This window comes from Tamandua tetradactyla, chromosome 12 (assembly GCF_023851605.1).
Source record: "Tamandua tetradactyla isolate mTamTet1 chromosome 12, mTamTet1.pri, whole genome shotgun sequence".
NCBI lineage: Eukaryota > Metazoa > Chordata > Mammalia > Pilosa > Myrmecophagidae > Tamandua > Tamandua tetradactyla.
The window spans coordinates 3996329-4023765 of NC_135338.1; the positions used below are offsets into that span (position 1 = coordinate 3996329).

At 33.4% G+C, this 27437-nt stretch overlaps 1 protein-coding gene across 1 annotated transcript in view; it reads right to left on the minus strand.

The window, feature by feature from the left end:
* MNAT1 (MNAT1 component of CDK activating kinase) overlaps positions 1–27437 on the minus strand; it is a 340377-nt gene that overhangs the window by 168663 nt on the left and 144277 nt on the right. The window contains exons 5-6 of the mRNA XM_077122460.1: positions 25226–25366; positions 20176–20301 (exon numbers count right to left, since the gene is read on the minus strand). Coding sequence (XP_076978575.1) covers positions 20176–20301; positions 25226–25366 — 267 coding nt within the window. The remainder of the gene's footprint in view (positions 1–20175; positions 20302–25225; positions 25367–27437) is intronic.

A 27437-nucleotide genomic window follows, 5' to 3' on the forward strand; every position in this document is an offset into this window, starting at 1 on the left:
GTTATTTCTTTTTCTTGTAGTATCTTTATCTGGCCTTGGTATTAGGGTGGCATGGCTTTCATTGAATGAGTTAGGTAGCTTTTCCTCCTCTTCAATTTTTTTGATGAGTTTGAGCAGAATTGGTACTAATTCTTTCTTGAACAACTGGTAGAATTCACATATAAAGCTATCCAGTCCTGAACTTGTCTTTTTGGGAGTTTCTTGATGACTGATTCAATCTCTTTACTTGTGATTAGTTTGTTGATGTTGTCTATTTCATCTAAAGTCAATGGTGAATGTTTATTCTTTTCTAGGAAGTTGTCCATTTCGTCTATGTTGTTCAATTTGTTGGCATATAGTTGTTCACAGTATCCTCTCATTTTCTCCTTTATTTTTGCACAGTCAGTAGTTATGTTCTCTCTTACATTTCTAATTTTAGTTATTTGCATGCTCTTTCTCTCTCTATCTCTCTCTCTTAATCAGCATAGCTAAGATTCCATCTATCTTACTGATTTTCCCAGAGATACAACTTCTGGTTTTGTTGATTCTCTATTGTTTTCACATTTCCAATTTGATTTATTTCTGCTCTAATCTTTGTTATTTCTTTCCTTCTATTTGCTGTGATGTTAGCTTTCTGTTTTTTCTCTATTTCCTCCAGGTGAACAGTTAATTCCTCAATTTTTGCTCTGTTGTCTTTTTAAAATATAGACATGCAGAGCAATAAATCTCTCTTAGTACTCCCTTTGCTGCATCCCGTAAGTTTTGATATACTGTGTTTTCATTTTCATTTGCCTCAAGAAATTTATTGATTTCTCTTGAAATTTCTTAATTTACCCACTGGTTGTTTCCTTATTGATCCTTTGTGTAGATTTGTTCTACCCATTGATGAAAACGATGTAATGTAGTTTCCAACTATTATGGTAGAGGTGTCCACTTTTCCCTTCAGTTTTATCAGTGGGTGCTGCATGTATTTTGGGGCACTCTAGCTCAGTGCATAAACATTTATGATTGTTATGTCTTCCTGATAAATTGTGCCTTTTATTAATATATAGTGTCCTTCCTTGTCTCTTTTGTTTACAACTGAAATCAAATTTCTTGGATATCAGTAAAGTTATTACTGCTCTTTTCTGGTTGATGTTTGTGTGAAAAACTTTTTCCAATCTTTCACTTTCAATCATGCTTTTGTCCTTAGGTCTAATGTCAGTTTTTTGTAGAGAGTATACAGATGGTTCCTGTTTTTTCAATCCATTCTGCCAGTCTGTCTTTTGTATGGGGAGTTCAATCTAGCAAAATTAATCTTATTACCATGAAGGCAGTACTTTTCCTGACCATTTTGCCTTTTGGATTTTATATGCCATATTTATTTTTCTCTCTCTCTTTACCCTTACTGAAAGTCTTCATTTCTAAATTCTTCTCCAGAGCTCTCTCTCCTATATTTTCCTATTTGCCTGTAGTGTTATCTTTACTATTTCTTGTGGAGCAGGTCTCTTAGTCACAAATCTTTCACAGTGTATGTTTGTCTGAGAATATTTTAAACTCCCCCCCCTTTATATTTTCCCCCTTATTTTTGAAGGACAGTTTTTCCAGGTATAGAATCTTGGTTTGCAGTTTTTCTCTTTCAGAATCTTAAACATACATACCTCTACCTTCTCACCTCCATCGTCTCTGTTGAGAAATCTACAGTCTTATCAAGCTTTCATTCTATGTGAAGGATCACTTTTCTCTTTCTGCTTTCAGAATTCTGTCTTTGACAATCTGACTAGTAAGTGTCTTGGAATAGGTCTGTGTGGATTTATTATATTTTGGGTACACTTCCTGATCTGTAATTTAATGTCTTTAATAAGAGATGGGAAATTTTCAGTGATTATTTCCTCTATTAGTCTTCCTGCCTTTTCTCCCCTCTCTTCTCCTTCTGGGACACCCATAACACATACATTTGTGTGCTTCATGTTGTCATTCAATCCCCTGAAACCCTGCTCCTATTTTTCCATTCCTTTCCCTATCTGTTCTTTTGTGTGTAGGATTTGAGATGTCCTGTCCTCCAGTTCACTAAACCTTTTTTTCTGCCTCTTCTAATCTGCTTTTATAAGTCTCCATTGTCTTTTTCATCTCTTATTTTGTGCCTTTCATTCTCATAAGTTCTGCCATTTGTTTTTCAAGCTTTCAAGTTCTTCTTTATGGTCGACCAATCTCTTTTTTTTTTTTATTGTAAAATATATGTACAAAGCAAAGAAAGAAAAAAGCAATAATTCTCAAAGCACACTTCAACAAGCAGTTACAGTACAGATCCTCGAGTTTGTAATGTGCTATCATTCTACCATCTCAGATTTGTCCTTCTAGATGCTCCAAAATACTGGAGGCTACTCCAAAATACTGGAGGCTAGAAGGAATATTAATATTAATGTCTTCTTTTTATCCTTCATATCTTTTGTCATAATTTCCCTCAACTCGCTGATTTGATTTTTGACTTGATTTACCATGTCAGATTGAACATTAGTTGTTTCAACTTCCGTACCTCATCTGAACTGTTAGTTTGTTCCTTCTACTGGGCCATATCTTTGTTTTTCCTAGAGTGATTCTTAATTTTTTCTTGGTAAGCCACCATCTGATTTTCTTGATTAGTTTACTCTGGAGGTCATTTTCACTCTTTTATCTGGGGTTTTCTAATTGGTTGGCATTGTTCTCTATTTTTTTGGTGTTCAGTTCAACTTATTGTACACCCCTAGCATAGCTTCTAGCTAGCTGTTCAGAATTTTTCAGCTCTTGGTATTTATGCCTCTTGGAGCCTTTTTTTTAATTTTAAAGTATGGTTTCTCCAGATATTATTGAACCCAATCAGATTTTCCCAGACAGACAGACCCAGGTGTCTGGAAGAGGGTGTAATTAGTATTAAGTTTAGAAAGAGACTCAGCAGGAAGCCTCAAGCTGACAGAGGCCTATGTAGAGGGCCTCTTTTAGGGTTTAGCCCCTGGGGTCTGAATTCTTGATTGAGGGCTACCAGCTGAGCTGGGCCTCCTGCCCCACCCCCTTTTCCTGGGATAGATAAGCCCTCTAGGGAACTGACTCCTTCACTTGACTTGTTACTTTGACTCTCAGACCTATCTTAACTCTGCCCTTTCCTGGATTGGGGGCTGACAATTGATAATGTCAGAGGCTTTCTCTAATTAGCTATTTAGAATAGTTTTTTCTTTTTTTTCTAAATCCATTCTCAGAGCCTGTCCCCAGCCTCAAGGTTTGCTTGTCAAAAGTGAGAGTTGGTACTTTACTCTATGAGCCTCACAGTACAGCCCTTTTCCAGTTTTATGTGCTGGGCCAAAATCCAAAACTCTAGGGGTATTTTTGTTTTGTTTTTTTCCATCAGCACCCCCTCTTGTCTGCCTGGAGAGATTACTTCCCTGCTTGCTCTCGGTTTATCTGTGCTTGAAGCTTGTATTCAGCAAACCAAATTTGTTAATTAAAACTCCACTGGAGCTTCGCTGCACTGCCCTCCTTTGCTCCCAGCAGAGGCCTCTTCTTTTTCCCACAGGAAAGTATTTTCGACTGAGCCTGCCATGCCAGTGGGGTTGGGCACCAGCCTCCAACATTTGGGGGTTTTACTCACAGTTCTGTGGGGTGATCTTGGCCCTTCCACCCATTCCAGACTGGGCTGTATGAAACATGTCCAGTCACATAAGTCCCCAAAACAGTTGTTTCAGAAGTTTTTGGCTATTTACTAAATACTCTAAAGGACTAACTAAATTTCCACACTTCCCTACACTGCCATCTTGCCCCACGTCCATCATCACACTTCTTTATATAAAACCATTCTCTAAAGTCACTTAAAATTTTTCACAATGACTCAAAGTAACATCAGAATTCCATGATGATGACTGCAAAGAGTGCACAAACCCTGGGTAAGAGGGTATCTGTAAATAATGAAAATCAGGGAATTTCAGAAGCAGAGAGAATATTAAAGATCATCTTCAATCCTACTCACTGTTAGATTTTTTAGTCCTCTCTTCAGTATTCCCATCTACCACTAAATTCCTCACCAATGCCCAAGATAGGCCCTAACACCAACACGGTCTCCACTGTGCACACCAGGAAACGAATGAGATGAATTCCACACGGCAAAGACAAAGCTCTACATATCTACCAATGTACACAAGCCACAGTACTGGTCTCATAAAAGCTGAAGGAGACAATTTTCCTTCTCTTCAGTTTCTGTCTTATAAGACTTTCTATGATACATGATTCTTCCAGAGGTGAGATATGTCCTTCCTGAGAAAAATGCACTGCTACCAATCACCACTAAGAAATACAAACTCATAAACATTTATGAAACTACTTTAATTTAACTACATTATTTTAATCAAGAAAGCACCTGACAATGATGATCATACATCTATGTGATGATATTAAGAATTACTGATTGCATATGTAGAATGGAATGATTTCTAAATGTTGTGTTAATTTTTTTTTAATTAATATATAAAAAAAAAAGAAAGCACCTGACTATTTTTGGAACTTAGAGTTCATCCAAACCTTTAACTTACTCTGCTTCCAGTAATTCCAGTTGATACCCATCAATGTTTGAATCCAGAGGCTTGTATTTTTACTTTGGTTTTTATTTTTCCACTGTGCTTAGAGAATATTATCAGTTAAAAAGGGGGACTAAAAATACCCATGCTATTTATTTACATGAAAATATGTTCAGTAAAATAAAATGCTCTCTGATTATAAGATAATGTTAATATAATTGTAGATATTAGAAATAAAGGAACACAGGCAGTTCAAATCACATCACTATATTTTCTTTAGGTGTATTCTAAGAAGTCAATTCAAATTAATAATAACATTTACTTTAAGAGCAGAAAACAACCCAATATGGCTCACTTTTAGAGAAGAATATAACTCAGGAGGTTTTGAATAAATGTTATTTGCATCATTCAATTAAAATATGCTTACAATCTTCAAATTAAGATTTTTTTCAAATTAAGATTTTTAACAAAGGTACTATTATTTACTTATGAAAAACTAAGCACCAGAAATGAAAAGTTCCTGCAAAATAATCTATAATTGTGTTTAGAGTACATGAATCATTTGTAATTTCTCTGAAATAATATGTACGAACGCAACACTTCTCCAATGTGCAAAGTATTTCCATGTGTGTAGCAAGAAAACTACCCAAAACAAACAATGCTTAAGAAAATTTTAGTTTTTATTTCCTTGCCATCTGTTTTTGACTTTCTTTGTTGTTGTTGTTGTTGTTGTTGTTGTCATTCTTTTTTATCCAACTCACCTTTTATTCTTTCCAGTTGGCTGTTTAATGTTCATAGTAACACTTTTTAAAAGGATAAAGTAGCAAAATTAGATACCCAGTTGGAAACTCTAGACCCAGATATTACTTGACAATGGCACAGTCCAGAGCTAAACATTTACAGACATAAATTCTTTTAAAATGCTCATTTTTGTCTCACTGAAAACTCTGAATATATTATGGTACTTTTTCCTAGTCTTAAATAGTGTCACTCAATATTTATCAAAAGAAAAACTTAAGTTAAAATCATATAGATCCCTCAAAAGTCAGTTTGTTTCATTGCCATAACCCTTATTTTATGCATGTGTTTTTTTATCTGAAATATACATAGAAAATAAGTGTATATGGGTTCATGTATATAAAATCTCATAAAGCAGGACAAAAATCTGAAAACAACAGTATTAATGCCACAAGCTGAACTAAAATAGAAAACGAAAAACATTCCTTGCTAGGAAAAGTGCTTATGTAGCATTTCCTCAAGCAGGTATCAGGGCTACAAAAGCTTGAGGAAAATGGTAATTATATTACATTACACATAAAGCTACAAGTATTTTTTTACATATGATTAAACTCCATGGAACTTTCCTCTTAAAAATCACATGTTTATTCTAAAACCCAAAAAGGGAGACAAATGAGGGAAGTCTAATGAGGAACAAAATTTGGGGAAATAAAACTCTGATAACTTTGATGGGAGACACTACTAGAGAAGACAAGGTACTAATAAGGAAAAGAGTAAAGAAAATTTAATAATAAAATGCAGATATCCTTGGTCTGAGGACATATGGTACATTTACTGATTTAGTAGGAGCATGTAGTAGGATAGTAGGAGAAATATCTGTGATACACAGCAGATGTTATTTTGAATAGTGTCCAAGAAGAAATCACCTAAGTTAGGAAGATATAAGTATCAAGATGGAAAAGCTAAACTAGCCATAATGGTGGAACCAAAGATCATGTGAAATGGTGAAACCAAAGCCGTAAAAAATATTTTCAAAAAATACTGAATAACTAATAAATAGGAAAATAAATATAAATCATAAAAGAAAGCAAGTTGAAAAAAAACAGCCATGAATGTATGTAAGAATATATACACACATACAAATGTACCCACAAATGACTTTCATAAAAAATAATACATAGAAATATATCAAAATGTTAGCATTAACACTGGTAAATACTACTTCTAGTAATTTATGAAGTAGCTCTACAGGACTAACCTTTCCAATCCTGAATTAAAGTGTGTTGTTTAATTTTCTAATTCTTTTCTTATTAGATATCTTATTATTTATGTTTAACGTTATTGTGACTAGAGTACACATTCAGTATGATGTCAAGCATTTCAAATTTATTGAGATTTGTATATGGCACAGAATATGGTCTATCTTGGTGAACATTACAGGTACTTTTAAACTGTTGGGTGTAAGATTCTATAAATATTTATTTAACTGACAGAGATTCCAATCTTTTATGTCATTATTGTTTTCTCTTTTAATCTGGAAATTATACCTATTACCAAGAACACAGTGCAAAACTGATTGAACCAAAAAAATTCCACAATTTCAGGCAGAAATTTCAGCACTGCTTTATCAGATATTTAAGAACAAAGAAAATCAGTAAGGAAGCAGAAAACAAAAACAATATTATCAGTTACTTTGACCTAACTAACATTTACCAAACATTCTACCCAACAGCAAAATACAAGTAAGTCTATTCAAGTTCACAAAAAAACATTCACCAAGGTAGACCATAAAAAATTAAATTAGGCTCAATAAATTTAAGAAGATTCAATAAATTAAAGAGTTTTGAAATCATACAGACTATGTTCTCTGACCACAATGAAATTAAACTAGAAATCAACATGAAAAGATAGTTGGAAAATCTGGAAAATTTGGAATTTATATATCACATTTACAACAAACAAAAAAACCACAGTTCAAACAAGAAATTAAAAGCAAATTTAGATAATATTTGAACTAAATGAAAATTATTACACGACTTTGGTGGTCATACGACTGCACCTCTCAGATCTCCAACTGCAAGAGCATAATTAAACAGAGGTCCAGGCTGATGCACTCGGAAACCACCTCCACCTTTGCACCAAGGCCATGACTGCCACAGGTTGCTCCCAGGCAATGACAAATGAGGTAGGAAAAGTACAGCAGTTCTGCAATTAGGAGATATGGACTTTTCTGCCAGAAAACTTTGGCACAAGGATTCCCCAGTCACCTTGCCAAACTTCCTTTTGTTTCCTAGTCTACCCAACCTTGCTTCTTCCTTTACCTGGAGTCAAGCCCGCATCAGAGGTTTATGACTCTCCCCAACCTCCTATGGCTCCCTCCTCATTTTCTCTCACAGACATTTCCCCTAATAAATTTCTCTCATAGTTAAGCCTATCTTGGCATCTGCTTCTCAAAAGACTCTATTAAAACAACATGTCAAAATTTGTGGGCTGCAATTAAAGAAATGCTTTCAAGAAAATTTATAACATTAAATGCCATAATTTAAAAAATCAGAAAAGTCTCAAATCAATAATTTAAGATTCCACTTTTAGAAATCAGGGAAAAAAGCAAATTAAACTCAATTTAAGGAAAATGAAAGAAATAATGAAAGGTAAAAATCAGTAGAATAGAAAAGAGGAAAACAAAAAAAAAAAACAATGAATTGGTTTTTTACAGAGCAAGAAAATTGACAAAACGCTAGTCAGACTAAGCAGAAAAAAATTACTAATCTTAGGAGTGTTAACATTAATAAAAATCATACATGCATTTCCCAACTTACAAAGAAATGGTCCTTCATATGTTCATTATGAAGTCCACTACTTATAATTCCTGAACACATCTGATCACAGAAGCCATGATATGATGCTTTGCTAGCACACAGAAACATTTAGACTATAATTCAGCTGAGAGCCCTTAGTCTTTTAAAGAACTTTTTTACCCCTCTGAGCCAAAGTTGGGGCTGGATCGAAGCTCCAAGACTGCCATGGCAACATATGAGAAAGGTTTTAATAAAGAGAAGCAGAAGAAAGCTTAGCTGGGGGATGGAATTTTGGAGGAGGCACGAGAAGCCGTCTCAGGAAGAATGTTAACAGGGGGCAAAGCACTGACAGAATGGGAATATGTTTAAGAAAACTAGAGATTGCATGCAAATAACTGAACATAAACTGTAGTTTTCAAACTTAGCCATCACCCCAGAAAGTGCAGCAAATTACATTCTAATATAAAAGGACATTTGGAGATCAAATAATAAAAATTTAATAGGACTTAGCAAAACTATCAACAAAAGAAAAAACAATAGTATCCTCACAATAGTATTAGAAGGACAGTAACAAGAAAACAACAATTAACTTAAGGCAATACTGATGTGCACTGCTAAAATACAAAAGAAAAATAAATCTGCTCAGCTAAAAAATTAAAAGATCACATTGCTAAATGCTGCAAGAATTATTTGGCTATACACACACAGAGATGGAACCTTGTAAGAATGCCAAAATTTGCAGCAGCCAGACTTCTCAGTGAGATATGCAACCATGATCTTAGGCAAACACAACAAATGGACTTATTTCAGCATTTACAAATTTCAAATTTTAGCAACTCAATTTAGTCACAGATTACTAGTAAATAGCTATTACTGACACATCAAAATGAATCAGTATGGGCAGGCAGAATTCTTGCCTGCCTTGCCAAAGACCCGGGCTCGATTCCCGGTACCTGGCCCATGTAAAAAAAAAAGAATGAATATATTTGAATTTCATGACATAACCACCTAGGAACCAAAACAAGGGTATCTTTTCAGATTACTGTGCAAGAAGAAAATTCCTGATGAGAACTATGGAATGAACTTTGATAAATTCACTCCTTTCATTTTTTCTGTGATCTCACAGATCCATCTTCCAAATATAGAATGTCTTCTTTTTTCCCTTTCACCCTGCTTGAACTCTACTTGTACTGGGGTTTACTGCAAGTCTTCAATACTCCACAAGGATTTACTGAATTTGGGGACCTTGGTGAAAAGCCTTACTATACTTAAAATCAGTATTCCACAGTTATTTCATAATTGTTAGTTTTCTCTTCACAGTTAGAAAATCAACTTCTGGAAGGCAGCAACTATAAGTATGAAGTAGAAAATGTTTGGAAGCCAACAGACATCCCTGGGTCTAAATCTCAGCTTCCCTACTTAGCAGCATTATAAATTTGGGGAATTTATTTCGTAGTTGAGTGTGCTGGTTTCAAACTGTTATGTACCCCTGAAGAACCAAGTTATTTTAATCCTAATCCAATCTCGTGGGACAGACCTATTATTTGGGTGGGACCTTTGTTTAGATGGAGAGGTGACCCCATCCAGTCAAGGTTAGTCTTAATCCTTTTACTTGAGTCCTATATGAAGAGAATAAAAGGCAGAAAATACAGAGCTCAGAATCAACACAGAGAACAGAGAAATGAAACCAAGACACAGATGTTTGCAAATGCTAAACTAAGAGATGAAATCCTGAGTTTGCCTTGGAGAAGCTAAGTGAGGGCCCACAGATACTTAGAGTGAAAGCCCTTGGAATTAGAAGCTGAAAGCAACAAACTGGAACCAAGGACCAGCTGACACTAGCCACGTCTTCCAAGATGACAGAGGTGTTCCAAATACCAGCTTTTAGGTAAATCTCAACCTTTTTAAGCTTTAATTTACACAGCTCTAAAATATAAGATTATATTTTAGATTATATTATATCTTCTCCTCTGAGAAGATATCCTCTTTGGTACCTTAATTAGGACATTTTCAGGGCCTTGGAATTGTAACTTGTAACTTAATACCCTTTATAAAAGACAATCCATTTCCAGAACATCAACTTCTTCCATTCTTCTATCCCAGATGATCGACAGCCCCTTCCAACGTGAAAAAGTTAGAATGGGAATGACCCAAATACCCCTAAAAAGTGGGAGAAAGATCAAATGTGATGGTGGAATTTTACAGAGATGGTAGGGTTTAACAAATGAGTATGATTGCTGAATCATTATATTGCTATGTCTTTTAGTCTCCAGTATCTTAGAGCTAAACTAGAATTAAAAACCTAAACTTGTGGAGTTGTAACCCATATCAAACTCTGAAATCTGTTCTACAAGCAATTGTTACAATGTGCTTTGAAATTTATTGTTTTGTATAAATGTTATTTTTCACAAAAAAGAAAAAAAAGAATTGTGTTCTGTAGGATGTTGGCTTGAAGATTGATTTCAAGATCTTTTTTGGTAATTTAAATATATAAAGTATGCAAGAAATGTTTCTGTTAAGGAAAAAGAGAGTACTATTTCCCCTAAAGTAAAATAGTTGATTGTTGCAGAATGAAAAACAGGAATGTGTGGGACAAAATGGATAGATACAGAAAGTTTTAGAAGTCTCGTTGGAAGTGAATTTTATTGGTTGTGGTTAAGGTTGGTTCAGATTTTCTAGTTTTATAAGACTTTTAATAGTTTTCTTATCAGATATATCTTCATTCAAAACAAGAATTTGGTTTTCACTCTGTTAAAATGACTATTTTCTTGGATTATTTGTTTGCTCTTAGTAAGAAGCTATAAAAGGTTTTTCATCATCTGAGTAATCGGCCTAGATGGCAAGATTCTATGTCTTATCTGATCAATATACTTATTGATATGTATGTTGACCATCTCCTTTCTTATTGTTTTAGACAATGCCTCCTCACTTTAAAAAAAACTTGTCTTTTTAAAATCATGTTAACTCCTCTAACTACTTTCAAAGTTTTATGTCACCTTGATTCAATAAAGAATAAAAATTAAAAAAATTTTAAAAACCAATCCATTTCTGGTACATGCATTTCAGCAGGTGTCACAAACCAACACACTGAATCATTAAGTGTCCTCAAATAGGAATACCTCCATCTACTTTGCAGGATGGTTGTGAGGATTAAGTGAGATAATATATAGAGATGGCTTGGAACAAAACAAATCTTCCTTCTTTTTCCTACTGTGATATTACCATATACCAAACCTCAATAGCCTTGCAAATACAATAGGTACTTAAAGCCCTATTGACCCAAAAAAAAAAAATTGACAAACTGGTTGGTACCTGATGAAGATATCTTTAAGATCAAAAAAATCTGTCTCATTACAGTAAGTAATACAGCACAAAGTGTGTACAAGACTTTTAGATAAACATCTGTGAATAAATTCATTTAAGCAGGAAACCATTATTTCTACATTTCAGGCTAAGACTATATTGACATTTTCAAACATCTGGAACATCCTCCACAATGGAACTAAAAGAGTCAAAGCTTCCCTCTCTAGTCACTGAATACTGTCCAATTTTTAACTTGTTCCCATTTCTGTCAAAGTAAGTGATACACCTCATAATTTCCTTTCTCACCATTTCTGCCTACACCTATGTCCACATCATCAGACAAATTTTCTGGAATAAATTCAATCACTATAATAATTTTTGAAGTCAATAGTATTAACCATTAACTATTTTTGCCTTCACCACGGTAAGGTCTGGGAAAGCTAACAGTGTATGTGATGGCAGGTTATGTGTTAATCTGGCTAGGGTATAGTATCCTGTTATTTAATCCAAATACTGCTAAGAATATATTATGCAGATGTGGTTATCATTTATAATTAGCTGACTCTTAGTAAAAGATATTACCCTCAATGACTTGTGTGGGCTTATCCAGTCAGCTGAAGGCCATAAGAACAAAAACTGAGGTTTTTAAGACAAGAAGAAAGTCTGCAGCATAAAATCCTGCTTGAGTTTCCAGTTTGCTGGCCTGCTTCACACATCATGGACTCAAAACTGCAACTTCAACTCCCCCTGAGTTTCTTGCCTGTCAGCCTGCCAGGATGTGCCAGCCCCCAAAAATCATGTGGGGCTGTGCCAGACTTGCCAGCCCCCAAAATCACGTACATACATATGTGAGTATACACACACACACACACATGTCCATGCATACACAAATACACATACAACCCTCTATTTGTAGGTAACATTTCAATTATACTACAGATATATAAGTGAAGAAATTGAGATTCTTGGTGTCAATAGTTGGGGAAATTCATAAATAATTATATATCCTATCAGTCAGGGCTCTCCAGAGAAACAGAATCAACTACTGAAAAATGGAAATATATAAAAAGGGTTAAAAGACATTTGGGGATTTGCATTTCCCTAGTGGCTAATGATGTTATCTTTCGATGTGCTTATTGGCCATTTGTGTTACCTTCTTTGGAGAGGTGTCTTTGGGGCATTTGTGATTTTTTTGTTGTTGAATTTGTAGGAGTTTAGATATTCTCTTAAACTCTTATCAGATTTAAAAAAAAAAAGACATTTGGGGGTCTATAGGTAAAACCTTTAATAAAAGCAAAAAAGTTATGAGTCACAAAACCCACCTACCTATAATCACAATTCACTGATCTATTATAGTTTCTCTTATATCTATACCTATTTATACCTATTTATATTTGGAGTAATCTTTTTAATGCACCAAGCAGCCACTAAGAGTTTATGTAATTGTTTCACAAAATATAAATATAAATATAATCTTATATTTTAGAGCTGTGTAAATTAAAGCTTAAAAAGGTTGAGATTTACCTAAAATCATACACACTGGTAAAAATAGGAGCCAAATTCAAAATCCTTATGATAATATCACAAGTACAGCTCATTTTAAACAATTCTGAAGTAGCAAAATACAGACTTACAATTTCAATCAATGGAGTGGCTAATCATTTTATAAAAGGTTTATTTAGGTCATATTAAAATGCTCAGTATAGAATTATCTTAAATTATAAGACCCTCCATTTCAATTAAAATGACTGAATTAACCAAATTTCGATTATATTTAGACCTCTATTGTGAAAATCAGAACATACTACAACAATTGAAACGACATAAAATAGGTGAAGATATTTAAATGCTAAGAGAAAGTCATCATCTCATACTCACAATAGTTAATTAAATGGCTTAATCATTTATTTGTGAATCGTGTAAATGCTTAAAAAGAACTAAGGCTATTTTTAAATGTTAATTTAACATGCATTTCAAAATACATTGATGGATTAAAACATATAATTAGAATTTTATTACTACTCGAGTTTTCAAAAGACTTGATGAGGGCACATGTGCCAGTCTGAGTCTGTGGTGGACCCCAGAAAAGCCATGCCCTTTGGTCCTCGTTCAATATTGCTGGGTGGGAGCATTTTGATTGTTTCCATGGAGATGTGACCCACCCAACTGTGGTTGGTAACTTTTGATTAGGTGATTTCCACGGAGGTGTGTCTCCACCCACTGAAAGTGGAGTTGCTTGCTGGAATCCTTTAAAAGAGGAAACATTTTGGAGAGAGTTCTCTTTTGGTAGAGCCACCTGAAAGCCAGCAGATGCTGCCATGTTCGCCATGTGCCCTTCCAGCTGAGAGAGAAATGTTGAACATCGCTGGCCTTCTTGAACCAAGGTATCTTTCCCCAGATGCCTTAAATTGGACATTTCTATAGACTTGTTTTAATTGGGACATTTTCTCAGCCTTAGAACTGTAAACGAGCAATTTATTAAATTCCTCTTGTTAAAAGCCATTCCGTTTCTGGTATATTGCATTCCGGCAGCTAGCAAACCAGAACAGCACCTAACTTTGCTACATTTTCATTTGCTACATGAGTGCAAATTATACACTTTTGAGTGAATAATACTTGGTCAAGCTTTGTTTTTTGCTTTTCAAGCAAAATGGGACAATACTTGGGCTATTTAGCACAAATTTATGGCTCTCTAGGACATAACTGACTACTCAATATGATTTTTACTTTCTTATTTGAGATACGATTGAGTGTAATTTTCTATCATACAATTTTCTGAAACACATTTTAACAAAAGTTTAAAATCTGATAAATTCAGAGTAATGAGAAATACTGGAAGCAAATAGCTAAATACTACTTGTTGCACTCAGAAAAATTAATTCATATCACAAATAATTTTTTTTTTGCTCTCTTCCTAGTTCATACATAGCTCATATGAAATATTTTAAAACATCAGGGTTGGGTGGTGTGACAGTAACTCAATGGCAGAATTCTTGCCTGTCATGCCGGAGACTCGGATTCGATTTCCAGAGCCTGCCCGTGCAAATTTAAACAAAAAAAAAATCAGGGTTGGGGGTGCAAGGGTAGTTCAGTGGTACAATTCTCACCTGCCATGTGGAAGACCCGGGTTCAATTCCCAGCCCATGCACTTCCCCAAAACCAAACAAGCAAACAAACATGAAAATCAACAAATGGTGCTGCAACAACAAGAAACTCACATGGAAAAAAAAGAATGAAATGCAACCGCCACTATCCCCCACAATACACACACACACCCCACCCTGCCACACAGCAATCAAAAAAAAAAAAAAAAACCAGGGCTAAAACACTCAGTTTCCCCCTTTGGCAATGTATAGCATGCTCCCCTTATTATTTCCCAATAAATGACCATAAAGGACAAAAAAATATACCTAAGAACAATTCTTATTTTATCCTTGTGTTTCAGTTTATTTACAATTTACATACATAGAAAGCACAGGGAGATTTAAAACACTTTCAAGTCTGAAGAAGTACCTCAGTCCCAATGTTAGAGTCTAACTCCTAATTTTATGAGGTAACCAGTGTGCCATTACTTGTTTCTAAAAGATTAACATTTAATAACTTACTAGTGTTTGCTGTATGGATGTTTAGTGATAGAAATTATCTAGTAACAAATGGAAAAAAAACTACTTCCTTGAGATCTGTTCAACTGGCTCAACTAAGGATGATGCAATCAAGAACAGTAAACATCTATTTTGCTGAGAAAAAATAATTTGAATTATTTATAAAATGCTGAAGAAACAAGAGGCCCTAAAAGTATATTATTGGAATTTGGGCCAAATAGATTAAAATAACTAACAGTTGACTGGAAAATAATGTTGCAACCTTCACTTTAAGAGTTCAAAAAGAAGTCATCACCACTGAGAAGGCATAAATATATATAAATATATATTACATAGATAGAAATGAAGTATTTTCTGCTCACACACAAAACAGTGATTAAGTGGAATGCTCTTAGATACTGAAATGACAAATTATATAAATGATTTTTCTAATATCCTATACCTGACACTTTCCTACACCCTGAGAACTTTATACGTTGGGAATATAGTTCAAAAAATTCATCCAGCTCAAGCTATACTAATATATCTAACCAAAATATGTTCACTGACTGTCTCAACTCTACAAATTTTAATACATAATAAATCATTTCTTACTCATTTTTATGCCCATTTTTAACCTTCATTTTTTTCTAGGTTTATTAAATAAATAAATTCAGTCTTTTAAGTCATACCTCAAGGGATCTATTTCCAAAAACCTTAATCACATTTATACATCTTCCTTGGACTCACTCCAACTCCTCCATAGCTGACTTCATTTGCTGTGTTTGACTTTCTTTAAGTAGAGCATATCAAGGAAAGAAAAGCCATCGTGCTAGCTTATGCCCTTCAGTCTGCCCAGTCTATATAATCAACCCACTATGAGAAGCAATAGCCAAATCCAAGTTCTCATCAAACTGAAGGACATCTGAAGCAGAATTTATAAGTTTTGTTTTTTAATAATTTCATTAATTAAATAATGGGGTATAAAAGAAAAAGAATGAACTCAAAAATCTTTAATCATTTCTCATGCCTAAGAATAAATTCATACTTCCTAGCTTGCTACTAAAAGTCCTCAAAAATCTTATTAATAATGCCTTTTTTGCCTCACCTCCCAATTTATTCACTTCCCTCATTCTCCCATCTTATGTCATAATTTCTCCTTCTCAGCTTTTTTATATAAATGATCTACTCTCTACCAATCTAAAGCATAAGACCACAAAACAAAATTCCCCCAACTTTCTAGTGACCCTACACCCCTGTCTAGCTACCTTTCTCCATTCTCTTTACAGCAGAATTCCTAAGAGTTTTATGTTCCTGAATTCACCTTCTGTTTACTTGCGAATCCACCTGAAACTGGTTTTCTCTCCCATTAGTCCACTGAATCTCCTTTTGTCAAGTCAGCAGCAACTTAATTCTGAATCCAGTGCACCCATCTGCTCCTCTTCCCCTCAGGGACTTCTCGGTGACAATCAGCATGACTGACTACTCCCTCCATGATGGAATCCCTTTCTTGGTTTCTGAGATACCTCATTCTTGGCTTTTCTTTTACACCACTGGCTGATGCCTCTCAATCTTTGCTTATTCCTCTTCTTCTACAACTTCTAAATAAGAAATACCCCAGGGTATATTATACCCCTTCTCTTTTCTACCTTTACCTCGCCCAAGGGATCACACCCAGTTCCAAGTCTTTAAATACCATCTTTATGGTGATGACTCCCAAATTTCATCAGTTGCCCTGTTCTTCCTGAGTTTCAGACTTATATATCCAGCTATCACTTTGATGTTTTTATGTGAAAAGTAGTCACAAACTTAACATGTCTAACAGAATATAAGGGGACAAAAGGAGGGCTTCTACAGCATTAACAACACTTTTTCTTTTACCTGAGTGATAGCTACACAGATAGGTTCCTTTGTGATAACTCAATGAATCATATAGTGCACTTTCAACTACACACATTACATTTCACACAAAAAACAAGGCTATGATGGAAGGAAGGAGGGAAGGAAAGAAGAAAATTTTAAAAGGTTAGACAGATCTTGTTCTAATTTCACAATTTATAATCTAATAGCAAAGAGAAACAAAAAATGAATCAGTAAAATATTTTCTGATAGTGATACATACCAGGAAGGGGACAAATGTATAATATAACAGGAGGAAAGGACACTTTCAGATAGGATGGTCAGTAAAGTCCTCTCTGAAAATTGACATTTGTACCAAGAAATCAAGAAAGGGAGTCAGCCATGCAAAAATACAAAAGATGACTATTCCAGGCAGAGAAAAGAACAATAAGAAAAGGCCTATAGAGAGATGCCTTTGAGAGATAATGTTCAAAAAAATTATCATGGTGATGAATACACAACTATGTGATAATATTGTGAGCCACTGATTGTACACCATGTATAGAATGCTTGTATGTCAAGAATGTTTGTATTTGTTTGTTAAGGTTTACAATAAAAATATTTTTAAAAAGGAAAGAAAAAAAAGAAGAAGAAGAAGAAAAGAAAAGGCCTAAAGTAAGAATCAGGATGTTTTAGACACAAAGAAAAGGTCAGTGTGGATTGAATACAATGAACAAGGAGGAAAGAGGAAAACAGGAGCCAGAGCACTAAGGGTACACCTTCCTAGTGGTCTAGATTTTATTCTAGACCCATTGGGAATACATTGGAAGATACAAAGCATGGAAGGGAGTGTCTAGATCTGATTCATTTTTGTACTTGTTTTTTTATGATTATCCAGTCATTTGGGAAATCACCCAAAAGACATATACAATAGATTATAGAGTACAAAAAATAATAGAAAGACCAGATACATTAATCCAGGAGAGAAATGATGGCAATTAGCCCAAGTGCTGTAAGAAGTGAGTGGATTCGAGATAAATTCTGGAGGTAGAGCCAAAAGGACTTGCTAAAGGGTTGGAAGTGTGAAAGAACAATCAGAAATGACTCAAAAGCTTTTACTTGAACAACTGAAGGACAGTGGAGGCATTTAGTAAAGGGAGTAAGACTGTGAGAGGAACAAGTGAAACGGATAAAAATGAAGGGTTCTAATAAAGACAGACTTGATCCCTGAAAATTACTAACTTGATGGGTCCATTCAGCTAACTTCTGTCACTTCAATATTACTTATCATAAACTCCACCTTTGAAATGCATCAATAAAAGACAATCAAAATTTCTGCCAAGTCTATCATCTTGAGTTTAAAATTGCCAGAAATACAAGGAAAATTCAATTCTTAATTCCATAAGTTCTTACATAGTTTATTAGAGAATCTGATCAATAAAGAACATGACCAAAGCACTGCTTGATTATGAGTGACTGCCTTCTATCTGTAGAATTCATGTCAAAGAAGTATACAAGATTTTTTCCAAAAGGGAGGAAATATGATTAGTAACCTAAAAACATTTTTTCACTTAATAGAGAAATTATTCATTTCATCAAATTTTTTAAAATTGAGCAAATCTGCTTAGACTGTCTTTTTCCTGTTATTTTGATGTCTTTCTGACATTACCTTAGATAAATTAAGGTACCAACTTAATGAAGAAAAAAAATCTCCATTCACTAAAATATCTAATGCTTCCATCGATTCAATTATCTAGCTTCCAGCCAAGATTTATGGCAGGCCTATCAAGTGCCAGATCCAGGAGTTTATATGCCACTAAGGAAGAGAGAAAGGTAACTGATAACTATAATACAATAACTATAAGTGTTAGTATAAAGGTATGCTCAAGGATTAAGAGCAGGACATGACTAGCATGAAGAAGAAACATATGGAACATACCTAAGCAAAACAAGATTAAATAAGAAATGCTCGTCTCTTAACCTGATAATGCATCCTATTAAACCAGAAACTATAATCATTTCACAACAACTTACGAACTTTAAAGTTTTGAGTAAATTTCAAAGAAAAAATTGAAAGAGCTAAAAAATTTTTGGACAGACACACTAAATATATACAGAATTAATATATTCCTAAAACAAAATATTACAGACTGCCTCTGCAGAATGCTGTTTAATTTTTATTATTTACTGAACATCATATAAATAACAAGAAATCTCCAAGGCACTTCTACGCACATTATTTAATCCTCAGTGCAATCCTAAGAGGCAAAAAATAACCCCATTTTATAGATAAGAACAATGATATTCGGCAACTTGTTCAACATCACAAAATCATTATGTTAGTGGCAAATTTTGAATGTACATATTCTGACTTCAATTCCAATGCTGTTTTCATTATATACAGTTACAGAATGTAAAGGCTTATGAGATAAATTAGTATGGCACATCTCAAATCAAGTGATGGTATTATAAATAACAACTAGCCCATCTACTTAAGAGTTTCATATATACCAGGCACTGTGCTGGGCACTCTGTTCACGTTATTTCATCTAATGTCCTTAACAACTCATGAGATAGGTATTATGAACATCTTACAGATGAAAAAAAAAGGCTATTAGAGATAGCTAAGTAATTTGCGCATGTGAAGCAGCTGGTTAAATGAGGTAGCTGGGATTTGAAATCACCTACGTTTGGTTCCAAAGTTTAAATTCTTAACCGTAACTTCACAATAATGCCACTCTTTTTGCGCAATTATGAGCCTATTTAACAATATATTTATGAATTTAAAAGTTACATATTTTAGAGTAGGTATAGCTCAAAAATCTGGATATTAAACATATATTAAGACTAACATGCCCAAGTATACATTTCCTGAACAAAAGAAACATCATACAAGTCTCCAAACATCTCATCAGCTTATACTTTTCCTTTGAAAGAATGACTGAAACAAAGTTTATAAAAAGCCAAATTATCCTACATTAACACAAACTAAAGTTAAAAACAGCTTTAAAATATTAAAAAACAATTTTCATGTGGAGAAGAAATGTTTGGAGGGAAATATAAATTAATATATTTGCTTTCCTATTCATATCTGCAAACTACAACTACTTCCCTAACAATATTTATACATTTCTTTTTAAGAAACATTTTCCTATACTACAGCTTAAAAATTCAAGTACAATAAGAAATCTCATATAAATGCAATATCATCTACAACAAAATTGTATTGTGTACTTTGGAAACTACTTGTTGATTACTTTTCACTTCGCTCTTACACTGTGAATATCCTTTTTACTAGACATCAGACTCTGTTCTGAAACATCTCAATCTTTCCGTTTATCTGTCGAAATGAACATAAAACTACAAAAGTAATCCTTGAAAAATATCCTTCAAACAGGCAATTAAAATAAGGCCTACCATTTTGATGCCTGTGGAAAATGTCACTGGTTTTATACTTCTGGGTTTCTCAAGCTGCATTTCCAATTGGGTAGATCTATCTTTATGCTGAGCCAAAAGCAGGGCAACGGGGAGATCAGAACTCTCCTGTAAGAAAAATGAAAGTTCAATATGAAAGTTAAAAAGGGAAAACTAAGAAGCAACAAGTCTTTTACTTTAAATTATGCCTTTTCCATCAGCATTTGATGTCAATCTAAATATTCACTTTATAGAAAACATTTTACAGAAAATACTAACATTTCATAATAAGAAAATGCTGTGCGGACTCATAAATCAAAATAACCTGCAAATAAGTATTTTTATAAAATCCACATTAAAGACAATATAATAGGGTCTTATTCCATCTGGCAAAGCCAACCTTATTTATTAAAATAAAAAAAATTAGAAGCTAATCACAAAAAGAGTAGTATAAAGTAGTATAACTTAGATCAGATGTTTACCTAAGACACATTCTTTCTACCAGTGAATTCAGACCAGTCTGAAATTGTTTTCCATTAGATTTCACCTGAGGCCGTTTGGAAATGATCCTTGCTCTGTTTTGCACAATGAAACTATTGTAAGTGCACCAAAAGTATTTTCTCTTTTACTGACTTATTTTATGAAATTGTTTTAATTAAATAACAAACATGGTGAAATATTTTAAAAATAGTATATTGGTACAAAATCAAGGCATTATTTAAATACACATCTTTACATGCATGTTAATAATACAAGCAAATTACTGACAATAATTCTTAGACTGTTATTTATCTTTTTTAACATAAAGTCCCCTTAAATGTTTAAAGTGCTGTGGAGTAAAGGTCTAAACTAAATGATAGCTTCACAGTTTCCTACTTTAGTTATCAGCTAAATAATAATACAGAAACATATGCAGCAAAAGGCAAGGGAAGGAGCACATTCTCTCACACACACACACACAAAGAACATTTTCTACATAGGAAAACAAAAATGAAGGTACAAACACATTTCTAGCTCCTATTCCAAGATTACCAATGAAAATAAACATAATGTCAAATAACCTACAGATTTTTAAAACAGCAACTATACAGAAATAATTAAACTCAAACTATTAATCTCAAAATAATACCTGCAGAAACGCTATTGTTTATATTCCACATTTTGAAAGCAAATATATAGTTGACTCTAATTTTCTTTCCAAATCCAAAAATCTTAACAATAACAAACTTTAAGCACAAATATGACTAATTAATATATGTAAATGAACTATTTTAAAGTTATACTGTAGAAGTAATTCAAATAACATAAGCGATTTAATTCATCAGAATTAACCTAGAATAAACTGCACCTCGAGAATTTTTAACAGAAATACTATGCAAGAGGAATGTTACAAAGATTAAAACTTCTTAAAGTACATGTAAGAATACAAATAGTATTTGTAAAATTGAACATTAAGGAGCAAAATCGTTGCACTCTGGCTTAGCAATAATGAAGAAACCTAATGAAATTCAGTATGAGAATGTATTTGACCACTTTCGTATTCTACAAGAACATACCAGTGATGAGCAGTACTGCTGTTAATCCCTGCAGCTATCATTCTATATTGTTAAGAATTTTATTATTAAAATGCAAGATTAAATGGCATCATAAATGGTCTGTGGCCAAAAATATATTTTAAAAGCTACTGCTGTCCTTTTATATTTAGGAACTAAAAAAGAAAAATAAATTTCCACATCTAAAAAGAAGTTAAAGCATGGCTTCTCAATTGATACTCTAAATAAATTCAAATGTTCTTCTATGATATATACTCTAAAAAGCAAAAGTTCTTATATAAAAGCAATATAAAATAAAACATTCACTACAAAACAAGTTGCTAGTCAAAGATTTGGTTTCTAGTAATCCTGGTTTCACATTCACATAAAAGGAATTGTATGTTAAAATGTCATGTTAAAACAGCTGAAATTTAATAAAAATAAGTAATCCAGGAATCTAAAATTAATTTTAATACTAAGACACAGAATTTACTTCAAATCTGTATTCTATTTTAGCGTTCAAAACTTTGGAGCCTGAAAGCCTTTGTGAGTGTTAACTAAAATTAAGTAGAAAGTCTAACAACACAAAGATTTAGAGAGTACAATAAAGTATGCAAAATAATTATGTTGTATGAAATGCAGATTCAGCCTTGTATGTTACTTCTCTCTTCTAGCTCTTCATTTACCTTGAAAGTTTCCCTAACCTACATTAATTGCCTAAAGGCACACTGCTTAATATTTAAAGAAATTTTATTAAGACTGCCTGTAATACTCATTAAAAGCATAATAATGACCATTTTAAAAGATTATTTTAACTGACTTTAAGCAAGCCATCTGGCAAACAATATTTCTAATAAAAATCTGCTATTGAGTTTGACAACAATATTGGCCCATACAAAATTTAAGACAAACTGAAGAGAATTTACAAACTAGAAAATAAAAAGATTTAATAAGTCAGGACCTGTTTTAACATTTTTTCCAAGCTGTTAAAAAAAAACTGCATTAGTTAGGATTATATAAATGGACTTTTTAGGCAACATTATAGCAAATGCTAAACCATAAATATTAAAACCATAACATTAAAATCCTGTCACATACAGTATAATGCAATGCTAACGACTTTTAAAAGGTTAAAAAGTGACTTTTGGCACAAGAAACAAATATAAAAACAAGAGGAAAAAAAGTTAGTGAGTAGCACTTGTTGCCTAAACATTTTAGCTTCTAGACATATTTAGAAATGCCAATGTTATCTTTTCTATAAAAGCCAATAGATGAACATACTCAGAAAGAGAAATACAGTGAATTCTTTTACTTATTTTAATAAGGGCCAAAAGGATAAAGAAACATATAATGGATTCTTTCAATTAGTCAATAAGGACTAAAAGGATGTTAACATTTATAACATCAAAAAGTAAAGATTCAAAATTAAAGTAATTAAGTATTTAAAAATAAATTTTAAATGGAAACTAAAAATTCAAACTGCAGCAGTATTCTAAACCAATCAGTCATAATTAATTATACTAATGAATACAGTAAATTACTGAAGATTACTCAACAACCATGTTTCATGATCTAAATAAATAGTGAGAAAAAGTTATATGCAGTAATGACTTGCAGGTGAAGAAAACAGGAAGTGGAGGTGGAGGGAGGTGAGGGGGAGGAATTGGGAGGGTGGGACTCACAAAACCTAATATTAATTCCAGATTATTCGCAATGTTCAACATTGGCAGTTTCACATCTTGCTTCATGCCACACTGAATTAAGGGGGAACTTCATGCGTAGCAGCTCAACGAGGGAGCAAAACTTAGTACATTTGAGAACTGAAAGAATATCAAAAATTGCTATGCAAAGCTATTTAATATCAAAATAAAGTCTATAAATCCTTTAAACTAGATGGGACATAAAATGTTGAAAGTGTCTTTTCATCTTCTATGAAAACATTGTATTTGGAATCAACCCAATTAATTCAAGCACTACCAAAAAAAAGTATGTTCCTCTTTATATAAGATGATGAGCAGAAGTTTTCAATATAATTATAATAGCAATATTTATTAATTTACTTTTTAAAATGTTTAATTTCTCACCAATCATATGTCCAAAAAATGCAAAACAAACACACCTGTGTCAATTCAGCTGTTAAAGTCATACCTGCCACTTAATTTCAAGAAAGAACTAATGAAAGTTGCTAAGGACAATTATTCTTTTATATACTGCTGACACCATTTTTAGAACCAAATTCACATTCCACTTTGCAGAATTCTGACTATTTGGAGAGCTAATTGCTAGAAAACACCAATAATTTACAAAAGCACACTGCCATTTCTTTCAAATATGTTATATTTTCAAGCAAAAAAATTACAAAATACAATTTTAACACAATACCCAGAGTCACTATAAACTTCAGTACAAAGCCACAACACTTGAAAATGAGCTACTTATTAGAAGTCCAGCATTATCAGGAAGAAAATGCTCTGAAAAAATATATATGTTTTAGTCAGTAAGCTTAGAAACATATAAACAATAAATTAAATAGTACTCTGGCTTATGTCACTTATAATGATACACTATCAACTGAAAACAAGATGGATATTGGCAAAAAGTTTTTTTTTTATTTTTCATTTTTTAAAAAAAGGTTGTTCTTTGAGATCCGCAAACAGGGCCATATCTTAGGGAAGCTCACTTCAAATCCTTCTTAGCAATTGGCAGGATATAAATAAACAAGCATATGGATAAGATAAAATTACAATTACAGTAATTTTCATATTTCCTAGGATTAAAGTCACTTTGAGTGGCTAAAAATAAATGTTTAACCTCTGGAAAAATATAATTTTTTTCCAACCAAATACTGTATGGATTAAAGATCACCACAAATACTTTGACAAACCTCCCATCAAGAGGTGGGATCTATATCTCTTCCCTTAGAAACTGAGTAGCCTTTTATGAACAGAATACATCATTTTAGAATGGGAAATGATGCTATGCAAGTTTTCAAGCCCAGGCTTTAAAACACTGACAACTTCTACTTCTTTTCTCTTGAGACCTTCTCTCTTGTATCCCCGAACATCATATAAGGAGTCCAATTACACACGCTGCCACAGAGATTACACAGAGAAGAGCCTGGGATACACAGAAAAGGAGGGTTATTTGACGGAGCCCAGCCTTCCAGTCATTTCCTGGCACCACACATTAGAGTGACACCTTCTAGGACTCTACAGACCATCTCAGCCACCAGCCAAATACCATCAAATAGCACCAGTTGATGCCATGTGGAACAGAAGAAACACCCAGCCAAAATCATTCGAATTTCTAATCCATAGAACTGTGAGCATAAAAGAATGATTGTAGTTTTTGGAAAGTGGCTTCTTATTCAGCAATACACAGCAGGAACCACCATTATAATTAAAGGTGAGCCAAAGCTTTGCTGAAATGCCATTTGAATACCCATTATCAAATATAATAAACAGAAAAGGCAAATGCTGAAGACTACTGATTTTTTTATCTTAATTGCCATTAATACGTACCAATTCATCTAAAAAAGCCTGCTTATTTTTCCTTTTCAGAATCTGCTGCAGTTGTTCTTCTTTTTGTATAAATAGCCTTCTTTGTTCATTTTCCTGTCGTTCTACCTCTAAAGTTTCTTCCAATTCTTCCTGTTCACGAGTCTAAAACAGAAATATTTATATATGATATGGAATAAACTTAGTAGAGATCAATCCTATATTATACTCTGATTCTTTCTTGGAAGCATAAAACACACTAGTCACTCATTTAACACTATAGTGATTCTGTTTTGAAGGAACAAGAATTCATCTTATTTCATATGACATGGTTACTATTACAGAGGATCTAAGACTAAACAAACACCCAAACAAAGTACACTAGGCCCAGCTGCAGAACTCTGGGGACTGTGCTTTGTAAGAGATTTATTTATTTCTAATATTACAGACAGTTTCAAGTCATTCCTTTCAGGAAAAAAACTTACCATCTCCACACAGAATGGTTAACTGAAACAGTCCATTTAATAAACAATTTAAAAGAAACAATTTACAGAACACATATGATAATAAAGTCATCACAGTGTTCAATCAAGTTTCAGTTTGCCAAACTAAAATAAGTATTATTACATTAAAGCATTCATTTAAGGTAAGTTTTTAAAAACTGAAGTTATTTCCTAACACAAAAAAAACTCAAAACTCAAATCTAATATGTAGACAGACTTAAATATAGTTCTATTCATTTCTCCTTTATGAAGTTCCTTAGAAATATTAAATACTTTCAGGCTCTAAAACTTATTCCAACTCTAGCTTATAGTTAAAAGTAATATTATACCTATTCTTTGCTCTTTAAGTCTTATGAATGAGAAATATAGTAAAATCTGAATTTTTAAAAATCTTTTTCTTAAAAATTCCTTTCATTCCTAATTCAACAAAACACTGAATTTATGGTACCTCAAAGCAAATAAAACATGGAAGGAGGTAAAAACAGGTTTGGGTATCACAAACATAATATATGAATTAACAGAGACTTCACAAAAAAAGTATTTTTTAAATGTGAGATCATATTTAAAACCCTCAGTTTTTTTTCAACTCACACATCATTAGATAAATTCGAAGTTCTCATGCAGAAAAAAGTTTCATTTATGCTTTAAACTCATTAAGTCCAAAATTAATCAGATAGCTTCCCGAAGTCAATCATCTTCCTATATTCCTCACATTTGTTAAGTACACACCAAACCCTCAGTTAAGTCAAGGTGAATTTCTAAGTAATTTTTTATTACTCCTCTACTCCATCCTCTTAAATTAAATCAGTTGCTAAATCCTCTTAGTAACTCTTCTAGTCACCTTATGAATTTCTCCTCCTCTATTAACAAGGTCACTGTTCTGGTCAGGCCCCCAGTGGAGGAGGGAATTCAAACTTGGTCTAAAAGCAGTCGCAGGAATACGTGTACAAAGTTACAGGTTGAGAAGAGGACTGGAAAAGTGAACCACATGATTGGAGGCCCAGAAACAGAAAAGGATGAACCCAAAAAAAGGACAGCGTAATACACACACACACACATACGCAGTTAAATATGAAAACATTAGGAAGGTATAACATGGGGACACAATTGATACAGCTGTAAATTTTTCTTGGGATGGAAGACAAGTAGAATCAGAAAAGATTTCATACAGAGGTTGATATAAGACTTCACACCCCCACAGCACTCTGGAACCACCATTTAGGCAGAGAGAACAAAGGTATAAAAAAGTGAAAAAAGGTGAAATGCTTGGTATTGCCAAGTTATGAAGTACAGAAAGGTCTAGATAAGGCTGGAGAGGCAAACAAAAGGCAAATCATGGAGGGCATGTCGTGCAAAAGACTAAGCGAATTTGTACCATACTAAGGCAACTGGGCAGACATTAAGGGAATTCAAGAGATGGATTTAGAAAGATGAGTAGAAGCAGTGAGGTATACAGATCAGTGAGGTTCAAGACTGAATACAGGAAGGCAATTTAAAAGGGTACTTCAACAGCCCAGACAAAACATGATGTGCTTCCTAAATAAGACAAAAATCGTAGAAATAGAGGAGGAATCAGGTTTGAAAAATATAGGAGAGACCATCAACAGTACATGAAGACTAGCTAGATATGTCTTGAACATTTGGATGGATGCTGATGGCATTGACTGTTACAAGGAATGTAATAGGAGAAAAACGTGGGAGGGTGAAAAAGCTCAGTCCGGAGCATATCAGCC